We start from the raw sequence: 23034 nt of genomic DNA on the forward strand, positions 1-23034 counted from the left end.
TAATTATCTATAAAATAAAAAAAAGAATAAGGGCTGAATCGAAAGCTATATACAAGTTCAGGGGGCAAATCACTAGTTAAGCCTTTACTAATAACTATTCATAAATACTCTAGTTCATGTATGCACTTGCCTATGATTCATGCATCATCTATAGCTAAATTAAGGGTGGCTAGTTGTACCCTTAATCTGTCATTCCAATTTTCAACTTCACTATAAACTAAATAACTCTCTCTTTAAGAGTGTTTATTTTTTCCTCCTTGTGGATTCAAGGTACCCTTCCTAATTGAATACATAGATTTTCTTCTAGTTTACGCTTCCGTGCTGCATCAGTAACCGCACAGAAACTTTATCTTAGCTGCTCTTCTTCTATCACAAGCACAACTGCCATTTGCCCACCAACAAAAAAAAGCACAACTACCTCACCATGAAACCGAGTTTATATTAAAACAGAAGTGTGCGATCTTACGAGACAACTTACCCAAAAAGAAATTCTGTCCAAAAAAAAATGCCACAGAAAATTCATTGGTTAAATATTTAATTAATCATGCATTCATTTTGAAAGCATAATTAAGATTTAATTAGGAGCCTAAACACATATAAATAGCCAACCCCTTAATCAACCATATCAAAGTGTCACATTATTAGAGACTCCAAGACCAAGAGTATCTGTTGTAAGTAGTCCTCTTTCATTTCCTCTGTATTTCTTGTCGTTTTAATTTTATAATCAATATTTTCTTCTTAATTAATTATTTTTTTTTCTTTTCATTTAGTTGATTACACAGATATGGAGACTAACGTGACCAGAGGCAAAGCTGATTTTGACCCAAGTGCTCCTCCGCCATTTAAGATTGCTGAGATTAGGGATGCAATTCCCAAACACTGCTGGGTTAAAAATCCATGGAGGTCTTTGAGTTATGCTGTTGGAGATATTTTTGTCATTTTTGCACTGGCAGCCATAGCCAAATACTCAAGCACTTGGTATGTTTGGCCATTCTATTGGGCTGCCCAAGGCACCATGTTTTGGGCTGTATTTGTTATTGGACATGATTGTGGCCATGGAAGCTTCTCAGACTCTCGCTGGCTCAATAGTTTTGTGGGGCATATTTTGCATTCTGCAATTCTTGTTCCTTTTCATGGCTGGTGGGTTCCTCCATATTTCTTTAAATTCTTGTACCTAAGCTTCATACAAGCATTGTAAATGTGGTTTAAATAGTTTTATTAGAGATAGGGGAGTATTGGTTGGTATCAAGTACCATTATCAACTAGGCTAATAGAAAAGGGTCTCGACTTACACATCAACCGTCTCATGTTCTAACTCGTATGACACTTTGGTAGTTTGCGTGTGTGATAAATTTCCCTCCCCTCATAGCTTAAACTATCGCTTGTATTCGGGAAAAATATCCACGTTCTATTGACAAAATATGGATCATATACCATAAATTGGTACTTCTGCACAATAATTTATTGATAACTATTAACATCACAATTTATACTTACAGGAGAATCAGCCATAAAACACACCATCAGAACCATGGACATGTTGAGAATGATGAGTCTTGGGTTCCAGTAAGTGTTTCTCTTATTATCTCAGTTATATTCTAATGCTTTGTATTTGATATTCAATTTTGCATTTCCTTAACTTGGGTTTGTTTGTTTTAGATGACAGAGTCTTTGTACAAAAGCTTGCCTAGCAGCACCAAAACGCTGAGATTCACAATGCCTTTTCCATTCTTTTCTTTCCCTCTCTATCTGGTTGGACTTCTTAATTCAATCATACAGATTGATCTTCTGATTGTGTGATTAATTAGCTTCTAATTTTTGCTTTTGCTTTTATCACTGAAGTGGTATAGAGCTCCTGGTAAAGAAGGCACTCACTTCCATCCTAGCAGCGACCTGTTCTCTCCTAATGAAACAAGTTATGTTATAACATCAACTGTTTGTTGGATTATTATGGCTGCTTTGCTTTTCCATTTGTCCATTGTGTTTGGTCCTATCCAAATGCTCAAATTATACTTTGTTCCTTATTGGGTAAGTAATTGGGTTAACTAGTACTATCTAATCCAAATTGTTTTTGTTATATATTTTTGTCTTTTGATCATGCTCTAATTTTTACAGATTTTTGTTATGTGGTTGGACATTGTCACATACTTGCATCACCATGGTCATGAGACGAAACTCCCTTGGTACCGTGGCGAGGTAAATTTTTTTTGTTTGTACTTTAAGAAAAGAAACGTGTTTTGTATTGTGCTTATGTACAAAACGGTGTTGTTTTTTCAGGAATGGAGTTACCTAAGAGGCGGACTTACAACTATTGATCGCGATTACGGATGGTTTAATAAAATTCACCATGATATTGGGACCCATGTTATACATCACCTGTTCCCTCAAATCCCACACTATCACCTAGTAGAAGCAGTATGTTCTCCATTACTTGAGATTGGTTTATTCATTTGTTGCTTCATTTGGTGGTTTTGAACCATTGATTTTAAATATTTGCATGCTTGAATAATTATCTTGCAGACAAAGGCAGCTAAGCATGTTCTTGGGAAATATTATCGCGAGCCAGAAAAATCAGGCCCAATTCCATTTCACTTGGCGAAGATTTTAGCTGCAAGTATGAAAGAGGATCACTATGTCAGTGACACAGGAGATATTGTGTATTATCAGACTGATTCAAAGCGTCTTAGATTTTATGAGAAGATAAAGTCCTCGTAATCTTTTGGAGCTAAAAATGTTTTGATCTCTTCCGTTTATTATAAAATTTACAATTCCTCTAATTTTGTGTATTTGTTCTGAAACTGAAACCGACATATCAAGCCATCTGAATACAATAAAGGCTCAGTTGAATGAGTTTTCGCCATATGTTTCTATAGAAGAAGAAATGAACAACACACGAGGAAAAGATTAATCTAAAATATCATTTGGCAAGCCTCCAAATTGTATGCAGAAAGTCATAGCCTGCCTTGCTTGTTCTGTAAGGTAGCTACAATGCAATTGCCATGGCTTCTGATTGATTGTGATGGGAATGTGACCAGAGTTGAAGAAGAAACACATGACAGAAGGGCCGGTCGGGGGAACACTGCATTAACCATCAGGCCCAAAACTGTAATGTTTTCTTTTCTTTTAGCCACTAAAAGCTGACCCTGTTTGAACAAAACAGTGAAAGATCATCATCTTCTTGGGCTGCAGATCCCAAAAACTGTTTCTCAATTAAGCAACTGGCCACACAATTCTCCTCCTCTTGCCTCATGCCTAAATAGTAATTACAAAATAACTGCAGAATCTACACCACCCAATATTAACCCTTTCACACTGTCACACCACATACATACTACTAATGTATTGGTGAGACCATAGCACCGTCATATTGTGTAATTAATTCACAAATGTTATAATATGTATGTTTGTATTAATATTTTGTAGAGAAATTGCGGTTTCTCTATTAGTGTAATGGTAAGAAGTTTTGTCTCCATCCAGCTGATCATGAATTCACGGCCTGACATTGTGAAGCGTGTATATATATGAGATACCTAACGTATAGGTGAATTAGTAACATTTCACACTATACAATAATTTATCTAAAAATGTGACCAAATATCTACAAGGAGACAGCATATTGTACAAAATTGACTTTACAATCCGCGTGGTAACATGTTCCCAAACAATCCAATATTCAAATGCAGAGCCCGCCATTTCTCTCACTCACATACTCTGTCATTACCACACTTTTGCAGTTTGCTACTACAAAACAAATTTGAATCTCTCCTTTTTTCAGCTTTTTTTTCTTTCTCGACAACTATTCATTCTTTGTTTTTTCACTTTCTCTGTTCCAACTTGAAAGTTGAAACTCCACTAAACCCAACTCAACTCAAATCACTCACTCACTCACTGTGTTTGTTTCTTCTACTTCCCTTTGCTACTTATCAGCTCAATTTCAAACATGAAGTTGCCAAGCTCTTCCCCTTCTTTTTCTTCATGTTCCTCATCATCATCAACCTCCACTGCTTTTGATGCAGCTATGTGCAATTCAAAAGGCGCTGCTGCAGGATGCCTTGCTGGCATTTTCCGTAGAATTCTCTGCTATGGCAGCTTCCCCACATACCCTTCTGATCATATCACAGAAGAAGAAGAACAAGCAGCCAATTCTGTGGAGTCTTACAAGGATCAGGATTTCAAGTCCATGGAGAAAACTGGGGAGAAAACAGAGAGCGCTGCCACTCCAAGCCTAGTGGCAAGGCTGATGGGGTTGGAGTCAATTCCAGATGTCAACTTGGTCAACGGCCAGTCAACCCTTAACTCAATTTCGCGTAGCAAATCCATGAATTCTGTGGACCGGTTTGCTGGAGGTGGTGATGAGCCAATGCAGGCACAACATCGCAAGGTCAAGTCGACGCGGTCATTTCGAGAGATGCCAACATTTCTTGAGCTTGAAAATGAGGAGTTCTTTATTCTCAGCTTTGAGAATGAGAGCAAAGGCAAGGAAATGAGATCAAAAGGGAGGAAAGGCGAAATGGGTTGTAGAGAAGGGAAGCAGAAAAGAGCAGGGAAGAGCAAAAACAATGAAAACATAACAGAAAGAGAGGCAGATAAGAAAAAGAAGCAAGTTCAAGAAGGAAAGAGCAGAAGGGTTTTGAAGGATTTGAATGGGAGGAAGATTCTCAGAAGAAGTAGAAGTAGCTCTGATAATCCCAGTAACAAAATTGGCAATATTAATGGTATACTTAAAGATTCAAAAAGTGCTTCAATTCCTACAATCTGTGATGTTCTTAAGAATGTAGAATCTGAATGCAGCTCAGAAGATTTAAGTCCAGTTTCGGTTCTTGATTGTGGTCAATTTCTTGTTGATCCAGAAGCTCCTACCTCAGGTTTGTCTCCTCAATTTTGTACACACCATCTTTCAAACTTAAGCTTGAAATAGTTGTTTCATACAGTCACCAATTATAGCATGGTTTTAAATTTTAAATTACTTTAAATGTTGCACACCAGATCAAGAAGATTCAGGCTTGCCTTGTCCATGTAAAGACAATGGTTTAATTGGTGATGCAAGAAGAACAAAGGCAAGAGAAGGCAAATGTCTCGGATCAAGGAAGAAAGAGTTTCACAGTGGAAAGCACATTGAGATGTGTGGGGAAATTTGTAGGCTGGTTGAAGATGAATTGGTTAGCTCAAATTGGATCATACACAACAAAGGCAGTTGGAACCAAGCAGGTTCTGCAGGCATTGGTGCAGATTTTGAGTCTCAAATTCTTGATCAATTATTAGATGAGCTGGTAGATCAATTTGCTGACTTACCCTTGAAAATTCAAAACCTGTAAGATTTACAAACCTTTGTAACTTTGGCATTACAATAAAATTAAACCAAACTAACAAAATTATTCTACCCCTTCTTTTACTGTGCCAAGACAATCCACTTTTTTTCTTCTGTAAATTCAATATTATAATGTGATTCTTTTGCCAAAACAAGAATATTATAATGCGATTCAAAACTTTGCACAACAACTTAATTCTGACTTTGCCACTCAACTCTTTGTCATCAAAAGAGTTAGAGCTCAACCTTCAAACCAATGACTTTCTGAGATAATTTTAATCAAGTTTTGGACACAACCATGATTGAAAGTCATGACATTATAAAAAGATAATGTTTCTTTCCTTGTAAGGAGATACTCCTCTTTCCTACGAATCATAATTTTACACATATGCAAAAATAATTCATAGTAAAAACTTTTGCACACACATTACACTGTTATTGACAGGAATGTAAAAGCTCATACTACATGATAAGGAGGTAAGTATTTTCCTTAAAAAAAAGCACTAGCTCCCACTCTTTCTGCTCAACTTTGATTTTTGGTTAGTCTCCCTCCCCTTTGTAGACTGCATATTCAACATTCAAACTTGCCATTATAAAAAGGTGCTTAATTCTTATCCTCTCTACCAGCAGAGGAACATCTGCAATGGAAGCTGGTCCTAGTCAATCAATTCAGGCAACAATTTTTCATTTAAAATGCTTGGTCAAGTTTTTTAGGCAAACCAAAGTGGATTTAGAATGGGTACACTAGGGTAAAAGAACAATTTCAGGAGGGGCCTTTTTAGGGTAGGAAAAAAAAAAGCTTTTTTGTTTGAAAATTTCAACCAGTAGAAATCACATACATGTCACCACCACCAGCTCATGTAGTTTAAAAGTTGGTTGTACCTCTTCCTTTTATTAAAGGAGGTTCTTGACTAGTAACAAAGTAGGCAGTTGAACATCAATTTTAGGTTACTTGTTTGTGATGGTTTAAAATAAAAGGGGAATGCTGCCCATCAACACTCAACCATCTGTACAGTCCGGACTGGACTGGATGGGGCAGTCATGGCCATCACCCGGGATAAAGTTCCAATGTGTTTTCAGTGGGTAGGACTGATGAATCTCAAATTGCTTTGGTTTTAGAGGTAGAGACTCATGGGTGGCAATGGGTCGTGTTTGGTTTGATTCATTTATAGTCGTGTAGTGTTCGTGTGAACACACGGATTAATGGGTGGCAATGGGTCGTATTCGGGTTGATTCATTTGTAGTCGTATAGTGTTCGTGTCAACATCCTGTTTGATCGATAAGCAGGGTAAGCAACATGATACAAAAATAATAATGTAATAATACAATAACTCATATTATTAATAAATAAAAAATAAGAAAGGTTAGCATTTTATTATTATAATATTTGTTGAGCAGTGTTTATTGTGCTAAACATGCATCCATGGGGTCTATATTTGTCCAGATAGGCTAGAATGAGGGGTTATAGTGAGAGGGTCCTTAATAGCCGTTCAATTCATGCAGAGTTATTATTGGACTATTGAATTTATTATAACCCCTCAACATAGCTCCTCATTATAGAAACTCTCATATTTGTGTAGTGTTCAAATTGATTGTCATCATATCGTATCATAAATCGCCACCTATACTTATGGGCCAAGGCATCTCTGGCTGTTGGGACTAAGCCACTACCATCCTTCCTTTTTCCAGTGCTCATACCACTAACAATTGCCCAACTACTAAAGTTAGATTCAAGGACCCAAAAAGTAGAGCAAGTAGGTTTGCCTTTATCTGTTTGTGCTCAACAAATATCACCAATTGACAGAACCACTGAGATCCACCTTTGGAAAGCCGAAAGTAATATGCAGATTTCAGAAAAGACAAGAAACCCCATGGCAGTAACCACAGATGGAAAAAATGAAGGAATTTGAAAGCAGAAAACTTTAGAACAGGGCACTGTTGATTGCACAAGATTTTGGGAGGGGGCTGGGGTAAGGAACTGTATTTTCAATTGGTTCCAAGACATTAAAAGAAAAACGACTGATATTTCACTTGACTAGCAAAAGGTACACATTAGAATCAACATGAGAACATAAAGTTGGCCAAATTGGTATGAACATTATCAATTTATGAATAAATTCATGAGTTTACGAGCTGGCCATACATATGATATAAGGTATACAACCGACCAACAATATCTAAATTAATGCTATCATAGGTGAAAGGCCATCTCAAGTCCAGCATCTTTCTGCTTGAGATTCACATGGAAACTACAATGAAGACTAGATAAATTAAAAGGAAACAGTATGAGCAGAACTTGCATTCTGCACGACTTATCTTTTTTCTCCGTCGGGTATTTCCCCTCTTATCCAGTTCCTTGAACCTACTTATGATGAATACAATAAAAATTTAAAAAATGGCAAAAATTAATATCGTTAAAGGTTAACAAAGGAGCAATCCTGGGACTGAACTTATAATTAAGCCACCATCTGCTCCTGCTCCAAGTAGAGCTGCTCCACCCAAGCAGGGAGCATCTCTGGACCTCCATTGTTAGGGTGGCACTGCGGCTGCTGCTGATCCTCAAAACCAAATTGCCCGAGTTGCGAAGGTGGTGGTGCATCCTTGACAAGAGATTGAACCCAAGATACATCAGGCTCATCAGCAGTTCCTGGCATCATGGTTGGAGCATTTGAAAAACTGCTCCCGCTGCTTCGGAATCCAAAAGAAGCAGATTTCCTCAGCTTGTTCAGCTCTTCCCCCTGCACACCCCAGTCTAATTTGCCACCAGGAGAGCCCCAATCTGAAATGTTTGAGGGCATTAAAGTTCCAGAATCGGCAGGTGAAGAAAACCCTGGATTACGGTTGCCAGCACTACGCTCAATGAAGCTCTGACTCCGCTTTGCAAATGCAGCCGACCTTGAACTTAAAACAGCAGCCGCACTAGATGCATCAGCTCCAAACAATGGAGAAGCCCTCACAGGAGAGGATGAGAGGCTGGCTGAATAGCTGGGACGGGGCTGCAGGTTCATGTTTTGGCGCATCTGGATCCCAGTTGGAGAATGTAACTGGGATGCTGGCCCGTTATATTGAGGCAAAATTGCAGGATCTAGAGATCCAAAGATATCATCAAGGTTAGTAGGGTTCACTCCTCCTATCCTATTCAACTCCCCTGTTCGATTCCCGGAGGCAGCAAAGGCTGAAGGAGAAGATAAGCCAGTGTTCCAGCTGGATGGGGAACCAGACATCTCATCTATCAAGCGCTGCTGCCTGCGGCGATGACTTTCCAGACTAAGTAATTCAATGTCTAAATCCATATCTCTAGCACTTAGGGTAGATTTCAACCTGCTACCGGGAAGCTGCAACGTGGGAGGTGCAATGTTTGGCTGGTTTTGCCACATGTTTCCACTCCTAGGAGAAGAGGCTCCCGAGGGGGTCATCGGTGGAGTTGAAGCAGGAGGAATTAACATAGATGGAGAATTGAGGGAAAGTGGGCTAATTGAACCCATGTCCAGAGAAGAAGCATTGGCTGAGAATGATCTCGGAGACGGCACAGCAGAACCTGTCGAAGCATACAAGGGACGGAGTTCTTCTGGCTTGTGAGCAAAGAAACAGACCCTTCTAGTGCATCCAGTCTCATCCTTGCAAATACGGGTGCGGTACTGGGCAGGGTGAAGCCAACATTCAAAAATACCATGTGCATACTCACAAGCATCTCCCTGCCTGCAGGCCCCCTTTCTGAACTCCGGGCAAGGAACACAGCTATAATGATATTTCCTTGGATCACGTCGCCTTGCATTTTCCCCTGGGTGGACAAACGGGCACTCTGTCCAGTCATGTGAATAAGCCCTTGAGCAAGGCTTGACCTTGAAAGTATACATTCTAAACTCATCTGTGCTATAAATTCCGTTCTTAATGTCTGGAAGAGAAAGATCAATCGGATACTCTTTCTTCTCTGTTCCATCCTTTAAAGCACGAGGAGTTGTAATCTCTTGCTGTTCTTGCCCTTCTGTTTCATAAACCATTTGCTCTGAAAAGTCAAAAGGTTCATCTATACTGGGAACACCCTTGAGCATGACCTCCAAAGCTTTCTTCCTTGAACTGAAGGTCGAACTATAAGCAGGTGCAATCAAGTCACCTGCTTGGTTTCCATTAGCATCAAGAGAACTTGCATCAGCAGAAGTAGCAAGCAAGAGCTTGACAACCTCAGCTGAAGCAGAAGAGCCACCAGCAGCAGCACAGTGAAGAGCCGTGGCTCTATCTGAACCACAGGCTCTATTAACATCAGCAAGACATGTTTGGAGGATATAATTCAGCACGTTCTTGCTACCAAACATAGCGGCAATCATGAGCGGGGTCCTCTCTTCAAACCCCATCTTCTTTGAGCCAATTAGCCTTCCATACCAATAGCTTGCCTCATCAACATCATGGCCCTCTTCTTCTACAGCCCTTTTGAACCCATCTAGATCATCGGAGGCCGATAATTCAAGCAAAATTGAAAAACTATACCGCATCCCTTCTTGTTTCTCACGCTCCATGATCAAGTCAGTGGAAGAAGGTTTCCTCTTGGAACCACTGCACATGGAAATCTCTTCCTTCCTATATAAAAAAAGAGGGCAAAACATCAATTCAAAGACCCTCTGACAAAGATCACAAGCATGGGCACTTTATGGAGGAAAAGAAACTTGAAGAAAGAGTAAAAATTCAAATTATGTAAGGCATAAAACAAAACTCATAAAGAGGGAATCAAAAAGGCGTACTAGGCATAAGATTAAAACACAAATATCCAAACTTTGGTTTCATTCTTAACCTTATGTCAACACATATGTTACCCAATTTCAAGCAAAACTGAAACAGAAATCTGTTACAAACCCAACAAACACAACCCTCATAACAAACACACCCACTTGTTTGGTTGCCAGGAAACTGGGACAAGAACACCATATGCAGCTACCCTTCTGGCTTACCATCCAAATTCAACTCTACACAATTCTTCTCCTTATTCCAACTTTTAAGTGCCAACAAATAACAAACCCATTAAAACACCAATCTTTGAAAAACTCCCATTCTCTTTCTCAATATCCAAACAGAAAATTCAACAAACTTCCGGAAGACAGAAAACCCAAGTGGAATTCAAACTCAAACATTCAATAAAACACAAAGAACACACAAAAATTAAAATTGACAAAAGGAAAAAGGAAAATAAAAGCAGGGGCACATACCTCACAACAGAGAAATGATTGAAGGAGCAGAGCACAGAGTGGCTCAGAAAACCCAACTCCTCCTCTTTAAACCACACGACCAAACTCTAGCAGAGAGAGAGAGAGAGAGAGAGAGACTTTTCGTTTCTTCCTTTTAAGTGTTTATGGGTTTTGAGTCAAAAAGAAGAGCCTATGAAAGCTACCTCCTCTGCCTCCTTCGTCTTCGTTCCTTTTCTTTCTTCCGAAAAAACCCAAAACACAAAAATCTTTTTTTCTAAATTTTAAATTCTCGGTGGGTCCCGATGTTTTTAATATCTAACAGCCTTCGAGTAATGGATGGCCGCGTGTCCTTGATCCTGTGAAACCGACCTCACCACAGTGATGTATTCAGATTCCGGATTTTCACCGCCTTACGCGTCTTTGTCTTTGGTGGCTGACGTGGACGCACCACCACCGTCCATTCGTTGTGGGGAAAATGAACCAATTCGCTACTGGATTACGCTATTTTCACCGGCCGTCACTAATTCATGCATAAATGGCGAAGATGAGTGGACATGGAGATTAGTCAATCTTGTGGAGTTTGATTTTTCAACAGTCTTATCCCCGTGCGATTGTCTGTCGTGGTTGTATTTGGAGGCGCTGTGTGACTTAATCGGTCCTGGGTTTGATGTTGTTGCGTATTGCGCACTTTAGAATTCTTGAAGGCATCGACGAATGAGAGCGGTTCGATGCTTTCTAGAACCCTCGCTTTCGTCTCGCCTGCTAAAAAATTTGAATTCCCAGTCGGATTAATGACGTCATAAAACGGGCCAAAAAGTCTACCATCGTGGGGCGCTCTCATTTATTGTTACCGGTTTTCCAGAATTATCTTTGCCACAATTTAACTATTTATGTTTTACCCCCCGTGTCATTAAAAAAAACAAATTAACTATTTATGTTTACTTTATTTTTCAGAATTTTTTTTATGAGATTCCTTTTCATAAATTAAATTAAATTATTATTTACGCATTTTTTAAGGAAAAAATTACAATTAAAAAGTATAATTATACTAGATACATTAACCTATTATACTAATATTGAGAAGAAAACTGATATGATTCTGCTGTGGCGTGGATAAATTTAAAAAAACAAATGAACTACTGCCACAATAGATGATGTCAAACAAAAACAAAAACAAAAATTGGTATCTCTAGTATCACATTTTAAAATAATGGTTATTATTAATGGAATCTAGCCCGAAGTAAAAAGGTCTTGATTTGCAGACAAGAGGTCTTAAGTTTGAAACTCCATGACATTTTAGTTTTTTGTGTGTGTAAAAAATCTCCTTACCCTATAAGCCCCTTTTGGTTCATGGGAAATGAGGCTTGGGAATGGGAAATAATTGTTTTCCCATATTTGGTAAGTCTAGGCATAGAAAATCATTGCCTTATACATGAGAAATTAAGGGGAAAGTGAAGCCCTCCTTCTCCTTGGGTTTTGTTTTCCCCCGCATAGAAAAATTTGGGAAAATGAGCCAACATTAAATACATATTTTTCATAATCATATTGTCCCCATTAATAATTTAGAATTACAATATAACATTAAATGCATTCTTTTTTCATTTGATTTCATACAGGGATAATTGGAAAATTAAACAAATTTTATTTTACATTCCTACACAAACCAAACAAGTGAAAGGAAATAAAGTGGTATTTCTTAGTTACTATCCAAGGATTACCAAACATGGGAAATGAATCTCCCTTTCCCATCCCTTGGCAAATGACATAGGAAGTAATTTCCCCATAAATCCTTTCCGTGAACCAAACGGTGCCTTAGAGCATGTCCACCCCAAAAGGCTAAGGCTAAGGCAATGGCAAGACAATGGCTGATACTATTCACGTGAAAAATGGCAGCCTTACCTTTTTTGGTTTCATCCCAAAAGGCTAAGGCAATTACTATTCATTATACTATATTTCCTATTTTTTTATACTTTCAACCATTAATTTTGATAAGCTTTTCAGATAATATTTTCGGATGCCACGTGTCACTATTTATTATAAAATTATCACCTAAAATTTCAGATAACATTTTCGGATAAGATTTTTGGTTGCCACATGTCCATCATTTTTTAGAAAAGATTTTCGGATGAGAATCTCAGTTGCCACGTGTCTTATTCCAGATAAAATTTTCGAATATTCATTAAAAAAAATTATAATATTAGATTTCAGATAAAATTTTTACCCTCTAAAATTGCGTCACATGTCCCATGTCAGATAAGATTTTCATATATTTATAAAAAAATTATATTCTCAGATTGCAGATAAGATTTTCACCCTCTAAAATTGCGCCACGTGTCCCATGTCAGATAAGATTTTCATATATTTAAAAAAAAATTATAATCTTAGATTTCAAATAAGATTCTCACCCTCTAAAATTGTGCCACGTGTCATCTCTATCTTCTGAATCCCTCTATAAAACTATACCATCAACTTATACATCTCACACCATATCTTATATATTCTTTCACTTCTCAAATTTTACAAAACGCATTCTACTCTCAATGTCAAACTTGAGGAGGGTGTTGGAGAGGCAAGAGCAAGAAGAGGAAGAAATCCATTGCAGATGTGTTGATGAAGATCAGGAAGCCGATGAAGAAAAAGAAGAAATGCTTGTAGCAGCGGTGTGTATGCTTAATCAATCAAGGCAACACCGCCGTCGTCGTGCCCTGAACGTGGACAGAAGTAGGGAGTCCCAGGGTAAGAATCTCTTGGAAGATTACTTTATCCCAAATTCGTTATATCATGTTTGTAATTTTCAAGAGAGATATAGAATGCAGCCACATTTGTTCCAAAAAATCATGCATGATATTTGTAATTACGACACATACTTCATTCAAAAGTATGATGCTGTTTGAGAGCATGTGGATGAGATTGCAAGGATGGGAAAATCAACTATCCTATAGTGCTTGGTGAGATTCTGTGATGCAGTAAAAAATTTGTACACAAGAGAGTACCTTCACAAACCTACGCCTAAGGACCTGCAAAGGCTTCTACAAAAAGCTGAGGCTCGAGGTCCCACGAATGATTAGAAGTATCGATTGCATGCACTGGCCGTGGAAGAATTGTCCAACTGCTTGGCAAGGAGACTGGGAATCGAAAGGGCCAAAAAAGTATAATTTTAGAGGTCGTAGCTTCATTCGACTGTTGGGTTTGGCATGCCTTCTTCAAAGTTGCAGGATTTCAAAATGACCTCAATGTCCTTGGTCAATCTCGGGTGTTCGACGATGTATTGCGAGGTCATTCCCCCCATATCACGTACCAAATCAATAATACCATATACTTTGGTGTGTACTACCTTGTCGACGGAATTTATCATAGGTGGATGACATTCGTGAAAATTATTCCGAATCCCTAATTCGAGAAGGAAAAAAGCTGGCCGATAGGACCAAATAGACAACCAATGGAGTCCGAACCGTTAATTCGGGATGGTCGATGCAACAACCCCATGATTGATCATTATCAAGAAATGCAATCTTCATACATTCACGAGAGACGTCAAGTTGACTTGATCGAGCACTTGTGGGAGATGAAAGGCAATCACAATGGATGAAGTCAAGATTTGTTTGGAATTATGCTTTGTTTTTAATTATGCTTTATTTTGTGTGTGGTGTTTTTTGGAATTATGGTTTTTTTTTTTAAATTATGCTTTTAAGTATGGTTGTGTTTTGTGTGTTGTTTGCAATAAATTAAGGTTTGTTTTTAATTAATCTTTGTTTTGATGCGCAAATGTTTTTAATAAATAGTTATATTATTTAATGCTTTCTTTATTGAATAAAAAGGAAACAATACAACAAATTAATACATATGACAAATCTTTTAATACAGCCTAATGGTTTTGATCATTTAACCAATCCGTATTGCTAGGTTCGTCGTCATGGAAAAGTTTTCTTCTCGTCACATCCCTTCATTTTAGCTTCCAATAGGCATTTATTTCAGGAGACATATGACTCGTATCCATGGCCATGATTTTCATCTCTATATCCTCCATGTCTTTTTCTTGTGCCTGCTGCCTTTGAATTGTAAATGCTTCATGTCATGCCATGTCCGCTTCGTCTCTTTTCAAGTCTCTCTCAATTCTTAGTGCGGTGTTCTTAGCTATTTGCTCCAAAAATTGTGCACATTCATTGTTCGAAGTGCTCCCTATCTTGGCCTTTGCCGCTTTTCTCCTAATAGGTCTCAGCACACGTGGAAGTGGTGACTCCATTTCCACTTGGGAGTCTAATGGCAAATCGGTTGTTGGCGAATTGTGGAGCGGCGTCTCATTCAACACAACCACTGGACCTGTGGGAATAATTTTGAATCTCGAACAATCCTTCACAACTTCCCAACATTCATGATGCAAGAAACTTTTTTTGCCTTGCCCCATGGCACCGAACCAAACTTGTGCTTGTATGATCTATTAAAAATAAATAATTGGAAGTGCAAGGAAAAAAAAAAGATTATGCAAGAAAACATAAACAATTTTGAAATGCAAGAAAAAAATTGATTATGCAAGAAAATATAGACAAATTGGAAATGCCAAAAAAAAAAATTATGCAAGAAAAAGAAATAGAATATGCAATTAAAAAAAAAGTTACATTAAATTGATTAAAATGGCAATTATAAATATTTTACCTCATCGGATAGATTTTGCCTGCTTCGAATGTTCTCCCTTACTTTTGTCAAGGCATTTCTCCATTTCCCTAACTCTTTATTCATAATTTTCTATATACTAGACAACGCCATTTTGGTCCAAATGGAACCCGATCTTTGACAAAATTCTTCATGAATTTTGCTCCATATATTAGAGGACTTCATCTCATTACCCGTGACAGGGCAATGACTAACGTTCACCCAAGACTGACACAATGCAATATCTTCCTAAGTTGCTCCATGAACTGGAAAGTAGTAGAAAAATGTGAGTGGAAAGTAAAAAATATTGGAAGGAGAAGAGTTTGTATGAAGATTTGGTGTGAAAAATGAATAAAATTGTTATGTATTTATAGGGAAAAAATCTAGAATTTTTTGGTTTTTTTTTAAAAAAAAAAAATCAGAATTTTTCAAATTTTTTAGCAAAAAACGAAGACCGTTGGATTTCTAGAAAAAAACAATTGAAGCGTCGGGTTGGGCCACGTGGCGTTTTCCCATTGGTCTTGTCGTGATGACGTACGTCATCGAAGCGAGTAAATTTTTTACCATTGGTTCGTGAGTGAAACTCACGCGCCAACGATAAAAAAATTCAAATGTGCTCGTTGGCCAATGCCTTCGAGCTTAAGCCCAGCAAGATCGCCCTTGGGCTTGCCGCTTCTCGCTGGAGGTCCAAACCCGGGGGACCTTTGCCCTGACAAAATGGGCTGCGGTGGAGGTGGTCTTAGTGTAGACTATCGCTTGTACTATATTTAAAATTAAAAAAATTAATAGTTGCTAATTGCCTCCATTAAGTTTTGATTACCTTCACCAGCTCCATCAGATCTTCATCATGCCTTGATATTGCCCATTGAGCTTGATCATCTCCATCACTTTTGCAACATATTTTCATTTTTTCTGTCTTTCCTTTCTTTAGTGAAATTCGCTTTTATAAATAGAAGGCTCTATCCCCCTATCAAATTAGTTGAATAATATTTCAATATTCATGTATTAACAATGATCACATTGAATGGTGATCTTCATTGCACAACTATAATCCAATCATGATGACCAAACTCGCAACAATCATGATCATGGGAGCATAATGCGGTTATGATCAAATTTGATTATAGTCCTATTTATTAACACCGCCGAATCATCTATTTGCTTTTTAACACATAAACAAATTTATAAAATAAAAAACAATGGGTAAGTCGAAAGGCATGGTGAGATAGAAAAATATGGGTAAGTTGTATTTGTCGTGATCGAAGCAAATAAGTGCTCCATTGGAAAAATATGTTTGATCTAAGACCAACGGTCACAAGTTCAAAACTCTTAAGCACTAGTGCATGTGACTAAATCTCTCTCCCTCTTCCTACCTTTAACCCAAAAAAAAAGGCAGCAAGTGCTCCAATCAGAGTTCATTAGATTCAATCCAAAATTATGTTATCTTATTATGTATAGTCTAATGGAGTTTTCGGTTGCTAAAATTATGAATTTAGAATGAATCTAAGGACTATCATAATTAAGTGCTTAAGTTTAGCGGTTCACTAGAGAGAATAAAGCTCAATAATTATGAAAGTATTGGAAGCAAATTCTTCAACGATTACTAGAGAGAATAAAGCTCAATCGTCTAAAAATTTTCAAGCATAATGAGCTCAATAGCCATTCTTGAGTCAAGCTTAACAAAGGAGAATCCAATCATTCTAATTTTCAATTACTAAGGGAGTTTTGTTAAAATGAGTGTTGGTCCTACAATCAAGTGCACATCCATCGATAACTATCAACAATTAATGGATGTATATTTCATAATTATGATAATAGATGTGTATTTCATAATCGTACATGTGCCCATGAGTGACTTTCCTCGTTGAAGAGTCGTAAGTCATTGAAGTCATGGGTGGTAAATATTGAATTTTGTATTGAAGAAAGTAGGAATATGATGTTTGAGCTCTAGGACAAGAGCAAAAAGACAATTCATGACTAAGTGGATAAGCAGAAAGTCCATCTTCTGGGGCACTACATTTCAATATGAAAATAAAAATAAAAATCCAACTTCAACACTACGACAATCGGACGGCCTTCCTCGTGCACAGTTCACGATCAACGGCTCCCAGCGTGCTCCAAAGGCAAAGCCAAACTTGACTACGGGAACTCAAAGAAAAGCCCTCGCCATCCAAATTGGAAAGTCAATGAGGTGTGATTAAAAACGACCCCACCAAGGTGTAAACGACATCAAAGATTGCATGTAAGACAACAGGAAGTGGGGCTAGAGATGTGTAAAATAAGCAAAAGCAGGTCAGAATCACTTGGAGTTGGTGTCGTTTTCTTTGGTGGAAAATAGACATTTTTATTTTGTGTGTTATCACACTAGTTCCATTCCATCCTATCAGCATCAAATGTTGTAGATTCTCATTAGATGATGAGACAGAGGACGGTGCATGTTTTTGGTTTTCTCCTATACATATATATATATTTTAATAATAATTTTTTTATTATAAAACTGCGTGATATTATTTGCGTTCCCATACAGTATCGAAAAGTATACTGATACTCTCATAATTTTAGAGCTTAATTAGTTGCATAAAAAGATCAAATACACAAAAAATACAATCAAGATTACTTATTTTTAGATGACAAAGAAAAATAAAAAAAATGTTGAGAAGATCAAATTGGCTTCATATGAGCTTTTTTCTGATTTTTATGAAGAAAATCAGCTATACAAAAAAGGTAAGCTAGATTGTTCTGCTTTTTCAGAAAGTGGAAATACAATCACTTTGTTCCAAAATTTCGATTGTCGGTTTATCTTTTTCATAAAGTAAGGAACATATAATTTTGAAAGTGAAAGTTGGATGACAAACAATGCACAATAGTCATGATGCTAGTGGGATGGTGTAACAGCAATATGTGGACTTTTTTATTTTATTTATTGGTTTGCCTTTTTCTGTTTTGAATAAGCCAAAGAACTTGAACATTTGGAGGTACACTGGGAATTTATTATTTTTCCCATTTAGGTCATGAACCAGCAAAAGAAGGCCCATTGACACAAATTATGGGCTGCAAGCCTCCAATCCAATCCAACCCTCTACAACAGTTGTAGGATCTGTGAGCAGGAATTTGCCTTGTGGTCGCTCAAAGTTGCTGCAATTTGAGCAAAATCTTCTCTAAGGCATATGGCCCATACCCAAGCTCATTTTGGGCGTGTTCGGTGCATGGGATTGAATTAGATTGGATAACTCACTACATTCTACATTTGCATATAAATAAACAACCTGATGCTGATACATTAGATCAAGGAACAGATAATACAACAGTACAAGCTGTACAACTGCCTGCTTGCAGATCAAGAGGGAACATGTACATTCTTACAAAACAAGTCAATACAACACAAAATGATTTACCCCAAAAAAATATATAGGATTGATTAGAAAAGCAGCCAAATGCTATTATGCTAAAACGCTACGGTATACATGTACTTACAAAAAGCACAGTGGGCGAAAAAAATTAGTTCAAACTAATTCTAGCAGGAAGGCAAACACTGGGAGTTTGCTCTTCGACAGACAGGGCCTCGCCGGCAACCAATTTCATTACAGAATGACCGGTGAGGCAGTACTTCTGACGTGCTTCATCAATGCTTCTACAGAGAACCTGTTCGATCCACTCCTTTAGTGCTTTCTTCCTTTCTGATAACCACCCAGCTGCAAGTATTTGCACCATGACACCAAAATCAATCTCCAGCTGCACCTCGGATCCAAAGATTTTCTTGAATTCTTGATTGATTTCCTTTACTATTTTCTCAGCAAGCGCATCAAAATCAAATGGCTTCAAGACCACTTTTACATCCACTTCATCAAGGAAATCTTCCAACCAAGCTTCTGAGTTTTCAGAGGTGGAATCACTGTCAAAACCTTCAGAATCTATGCACTCGTCTGTCTCCTCCACTGGCAGATTCAAATCCAGAAAGGACCTTAACGCCTTGTTGGACCGTTTCTGTAATTCAAAGGATTGATCGATGGAGACATTTGTGTCAATCAGCTTTCTTTTATTTACGGAGAATGGGTTTGAGGTTCCTTCTCTTGGTGCAATCCTCACATTCACACCCTTACTTTGGTTGACATCCCCAAGATTTCGTATCTGCATTTGACATCTCTTGGCGGCAAGTATAATCTCCTCAGAAAACTTACGGGGCTCATTCTCTATATAGTGATTTTTGCTTCTCTTTTTGGTAGCTGAGGTTGTCACAAAGATTATGTTGTTAATGCTGATTTCTCTCCCATGAGAGTCTGGAAACTTGCCAGTCCTAATGGCCTGTAACAAGTTGCTCTGGGCCAGAAAGTCGGCCTTATCTACATTTTCCAGGAAGAACACCGAATGGGGTCTCCTGCTTAACTCCCCTGCAACATAATCAACAACCGTCTTACCCCTAAACTTCAGATCGTAATCATCGGAGCCTTCGCATTGGAAAATCGAATTTGACTGGTAACCCCTATCTTGGGATCCCAGATCAACAGAGATTAGGCTTTCCCTGGTTCCAAACAATATCTCAGCAAGTGCTAGAGCAATTTTTTTCTTTCCGACTCTATCAGGCCCAATCAAAGTCAGCCATATATCACCTCTGAGTTTTGAACCCCGATTCCTTCCACCACCAGATCTCCAATCTGACACAGCTTGACTAATAGTGCATATGGCTTCATCTTGCCAGCCAACCTTTTCTTTGAGAACTCTCCTAAGTGATTTGATATCTCTTGGATCACACTGCCCTCCAACATCAGATCCAGAGCAAGAAGAGGACTGGGCTATTTGCTGTGAAGTATTCTCACTTAATGCATCAAAGTCAGCAGAAATGGAACCAGAGAGGTGTCCTAGACTCTCTTTATGATCTTGTAGTCTAGGACGTCTTGGTCCCAGACAAGTTGATGCATATAATGTCCCCAATCCCAAATCCGTAGTCACAGAAGTGACAGACAAAGAACATGTGTGGTCAGTCGGAAGATTCACACTGTGGATAGGGTAAGGAGAACAGCAGGGGCTCCCCAATTCAAGTCGCTGACCCTTTGAATCTTTTGCCAATAGTTCAGACTGGGGACTAGCATTCTCGGCATTAGAAACTACTTGCATCGGTAAGTTCTGTTTTAATAGAAAACTCGTTTGCATGTTCATCGGCTTACAGCCATATTGAATAGCAGAATGGCTTTCATTTAGACATGAATCTTCACCACTATTTGCTTTCCCATCCACAACGGCTCGAGAGCCCCTAGCAGATGCAACTTGACACCCTGTTTGATAACAATCCACTTTAGGGAATGGTTGAGTGTGATGATTTTGTCGGCATATATCATTCCATTTTTTCTGCAGTGCTGATACTTGAGCATTCAATGTTGTTTGATCATCTTTGGTCTGCACTGAATAATGAAGCACACTTACACATATGTTTGTCACAATTTATTTGAGGAAATACAGCTAACAGATTAAAATCCAAAACAGTTACAAGAAACATGCATGTTAAACTGCATGTGTACGTGCGTGAAGGCATGCTTGTGCACACAAAAGTTATGCCAACTTGAGCCACAGAATTACATTTCAAAGGGATTATTACACACCTTTTCTAGATCCACTCCCTTGCCAGTAACAAGTTCTGGAATTTGCAACCAAGAAGGCAAGCTATCCGAGCACTGATCAGCTGCTGAAATAGTTGATCCTAATTTCCGAATAGCAGCTACTTCTTGCTCATACTTCTCTGTGCACTGATGACAACGTCTAAAAGATTGATACGTGCTGCTCAATGGATTTTTAAAGTCGGACGGTCCAGGAAAGAATCCTCCAAATGGAACAAAGGACCCCATCAAGCTGTAAGTATATCATGAGCATGGAACTGTGAGATCCAACGGGCACAAAACAGTCAGACACTACAGTGCATAACTTGAAAGATACATTCTTTCCATACATACACCACTAATAATAACACTACCGACTTAAACATTATAACATGTACTTCATAACACACATATATGGATTAAAAAATATCTATTCAAAAGTAAATTTTAGAACCTAAAACCAGAGTGATGAAATAAACAATACGTCTTTTCTCCACAAACATCCAACTAATTTGCATATTAAACTCAAACCATAATCCATGCATAACTCCAAGCAATTTCAGACACAAATGAAGCTTCAACCCACGTATATATATTTAGCATTTGCACAAACAAGTGGAAAAGGAGCACAGAAACAAAAACTAGAGTTGGATAACCACCTGGATTTAGAGTAAATTCCTTCCATTGAAGCTTTAGAAGAAGTAATGGGAAGAAGATGGAGATCCCAATCCTTCGCAATAGTTGAAAACAGAGCCAAAAGCTTCGTGTACACTTCATCATTTGCAGCAGCACCAATCAACCATAACTTCCCACTGTAAATCTCCAATAAGTTCTTCAACTGCATCACCACAAAGCTCACAGATTCACCTACCACACCCTCACCCACCAAAGCCTTCAATTCACCATAGTTTACTATAATACCTGTTCCAGCTCCAGAGCAACGCTCAGCCATTTGACCCACCTCCTTGAACTTGAGACTCATCTTCTCCTCACTCCCGCCATCGACAACAAACTCGGAAATCTCCTTCTCAATGCAAACCACACTGAAACTAGTGATTTCAGCTGGCAAAAGCCCTGTTTTACCTTTCTGTACGGCCTCCGTGAAGCTCTTGAGAGCTTCGCTGGCACAAACACCGATTAGCAACGGATTTTTCCCGCTCTTTCTAACTAACACGTCGCTGATTCTTCTAATGTTCTCATCTCTGTCTTCGAGCCCGGAAAACGGGAAGCTGAAGCCAGGTCGGGCCTGGTCCGCATCCGTTAAGTTACACAAGAAAATGGGCGGGCACCGGGTCCGAGGAAACCGGGTCGATTGAGTCACCGGCGGGTGAAGAATCGCGAGCTTTATATCACAGCTCCGAAACCCGGCTTCACCGAACACCCGACTCACAATCGGGTCGTCTAAGATTGATAAAATGAAGTGCTTGAGCTCGACCTTCAAAAGCGACGCCGTCTGCTGCTGGTTGTGAATCTGGTGCAGGTGGAAGCTCTCTGGATGCCGCCTCTGGTTCGCCTGAGACCGCTTGATCGCCGCCATGAGCGAGTTCGAGACCGGAGGCTCATCCTGAGCTTTCGAGGACGGCGATCGATCCAAGGAGACACCGACGGAGAGCTCAAGAGCTCGGAATTGGAGTCGTGGAGGGTACGCGCTGCTCCGTGCGCGTGCGCAGGCGTCGCGGAGAGTCGAGGAGGGCAACGCCAGCAGGGCCGAGACGGCGTGCAGTGACGTCGTCTGCGCGTGGCTCCTCCGTCTCGCAACCGCCACCGCGTCGTCCAAAGCACGTGCCGCATCTTCCGTCAAGCATTGCCTTGCTGCGCTCACCGGCGTCGGCATCGCCGGCTAGCTTATATGTATTAATATAAATTATGTATACACACGCACACACAAAACCACTCTGTCTATATTTATACGTGTCTTCGTTTGGCGATTTTGAGGGCTGAGATAGAAGAAATAAAATATAGATAAAAAAATTATTCAGAAAAGGTTGTGAATAAATTATGCAATCAGAGGGAGGGAGGAGTATAAAAGAGAAAGAAAGAGAGAGATAGATTTTGGTGTCGTTGGCATGTTTGTATGGTTGGTTGAATGCTGCGGTTGTAGCAGCAGTAACGGGAGTTGTTTGTTTTAGAGTGTCTGGAGGAGGTGGGGCCTTGTCTGGAGCATTAATACATACACATGGTGAGCATAGCATAGATTCGCCTTCTTTTCTCCCTTCACTTTTCGTTTGGGTTGTTTTAAATTTTTTGGGTCAGGCCAGTTGGCAAGCCTGGTGTCCGTCCCTTCTTACTTTTTTTTTTCCTTTTTTTTTTT

General features: G+C 38.9%; 4 protein-coding genes across 5 annotated transcripts; 2 read left to right on the forward strand and 2 right to left on the reverse strand.

Moving 5' to 3' along the window:
• The first annotated feature begins 235 nt into the window (after nt 1–235).
• On the forward strand, nt 236–2860 carry LOC103320961 (omega-3 fatty acid desaturase, chloroplastic-like). The gene is made up of 8 exons (XM_008222705.2): nt 236–671; nt 771–1140; nt 1500–1566; nt 1660–1752; nt 1843–2028; nt 2116–2196; nt 2278–2415; nt 2521–2860. The coding sequence occupies exons 2-8, from the start codon at nt 785–787 to the stop codon at nt 2713–2715; spliced, it is 1116 nt and encodes a 371-aa protein (XP_008220927.2). The 5' UTR covers nt 236–671; nt 771–784; the 3' UTR covers nt 2716–2860.
• An 847-nt stretch (nt 2861–3707) lies between these two features.
• On the forward strand, nt 3708–5380 carry LOC103321137 (uncharacterized). Its single transcript, XM_008222909.2, has 2 exons — nt 3708–4865; nt 4987–5380. The coding sequence occupies exons 1-2, from the start codon at nt 3941–3943 to the stop codon at nt 5313–5315; spliced, it is 1254 nt and encodes a 417-aa protein (XP_008221131.2). The 5' UTR covers nt 3708–3940; the 3' UTR covers nt 5316–5380.
• Nucleotides 5381–7385: 2005 nt separating this feature from the next.
• On the reverse strand, nt 7386–10713 carry LOC103320952 (zinc finger (CCCH-type) family protein). Of its 2 annotated transcripts, none has more exons than XM_008222694.3 (2): nt 10507–10713; nt 7386–9883 (listed from the first exon to the last, which is right to left on the reverse strand). In XM_008222694.3, exon 2 carries the CDS (start codon nt 9865–9867, stop codon nt 7765–7767), a length of 2103 nt encoding a protein of 700 aa, XP_008220916.2. In that variant the 5' UTR covers nt 9868–9883; nt 10507–10713; the 3' UTR covers nt 7386–7764. The 2 variants fall into 2 exon arrangements, with proteins under 2 accessions (XP_008220916.2, XP_088907091.1); XM_089050965.1 differs by lacking the exon at nt 10507–10713 and adding an exon at nt 10192–10455.
• A 7676-nt stretch (nt 10714–18389) lies between these two features.
• Nucleotides 18390–22630, reverse strand: LOC103320945 (Double Clp-N motif-containing P-loop nucleoside triphosphate hydrolases superfamily protein). Its single transcript, XM_008222684.2, has 3 exons — nt 21383–22630; nt 20730–20976; nt 18390–20526 (listed from the first exon to the last, which is right to left on the reverse strand). The coding sequence occupies exons 1-3, from the start codon at nt 22555–22557 to the stop codon at nt 18634–18636; spliced, it is 3315 nt and encodes a 1104-aa protein (XP_008220906.2). The 5' UTR covers nt 22558–22630; the 3' UTR covers nt 18390–18633.
• Between the last annotated feature and the right edge of the window lie 404 nt (nt 22631–23034).

The sequence above is a fragment of the Prunus mume genome, linkage group LG1 (genome assembly GCF_029339155.1).
Source record: "Prunus mume cultivar Tortuosa linkage group LG1, ASM2933915v1, whole genome shotgun sequence".
NCBI classification, from domain to species: domain Eukaryota; kingdom Viridiplantae; phylum Streptophyta; class Magnoliopsida; order Rosales; family Rosaceae; genus Prunus; species Prunus mume.

What these genes read in the sequence shown, in the direction of transcription:
- LOC103320961 (XM_008222705.2), top strand. Translation starts at nt 785, where the DNA reads ATGGAGACTAACGTGACCAGAGGCAAAGCTGATTTTGACCCAAGTGCT. An exon ending in ATGATGAGTCTTGGGTTCCA is followed by an intron (nt 1,567 to 1,659) that starts GTAAGTGTTTCT and finishes TGTTTGTTTTAG; the next exon opens with ATGACAGAGTCTTTGTACAA. An exon ending in TATACTTTGTTCCTTATTGG is followed by an intron (nt 2,029 to 2,115) that starts GTAAGTAATTGG and finishes TAATTTTTACAG; the next exon opens with ATTTTTGTTATGTGGTTGGA.
- LOC103321137 (XM_008222909.2), top strand. Translation starts at nt 3,941, where the DNA reads ATGAAGTTGCCAAGCTCTTCCCCTTCTTTTTCTTCATGTTCCTCATCA. An exon ending in TCCAGAAGCTCCTACCTCAG is followed by an intron (nt 4,866 to 4,986) that starts GTTTGTCTCCTC and finishes GTTGCACACCAG; the next exon opens with ATCAAGAAGATTCAGGCTTG.
- LOC103320952 (XM_008222694.3), bottom strand. Translation starts at nt 9,867, where the DNA reads ATGTGCAGTGGTTCCAAGAGGAAACCTTCTTCCACTGACTTGATCATG.
- LOC103320945 (XM_008222684.2), bottom strand. Translation starts at nt 22,557, where the DNA reads ATGCCGACGCCGGTGAGCGCAGCAAGGCAATGCTTGACGGAAGATGCG. An exon ending in GGAATTTACTCTAAATCCAG is followed by an intron (nt 20,977 to 21,382) that starts GTGGTTATCCAA and finishes ATATACTTACAG; the next exon opens with CTTGATGGGGTCCTTTGTTC. An exon ending in AGGGAGTGGATCTAGAAAAG is followed by an intron (nt 20,527 to 20,729) that starts GTGTGTAATAAT and finishes TATTCAGTGCAG; the next exon opens with ACCAAAGATGATCAAACAAC.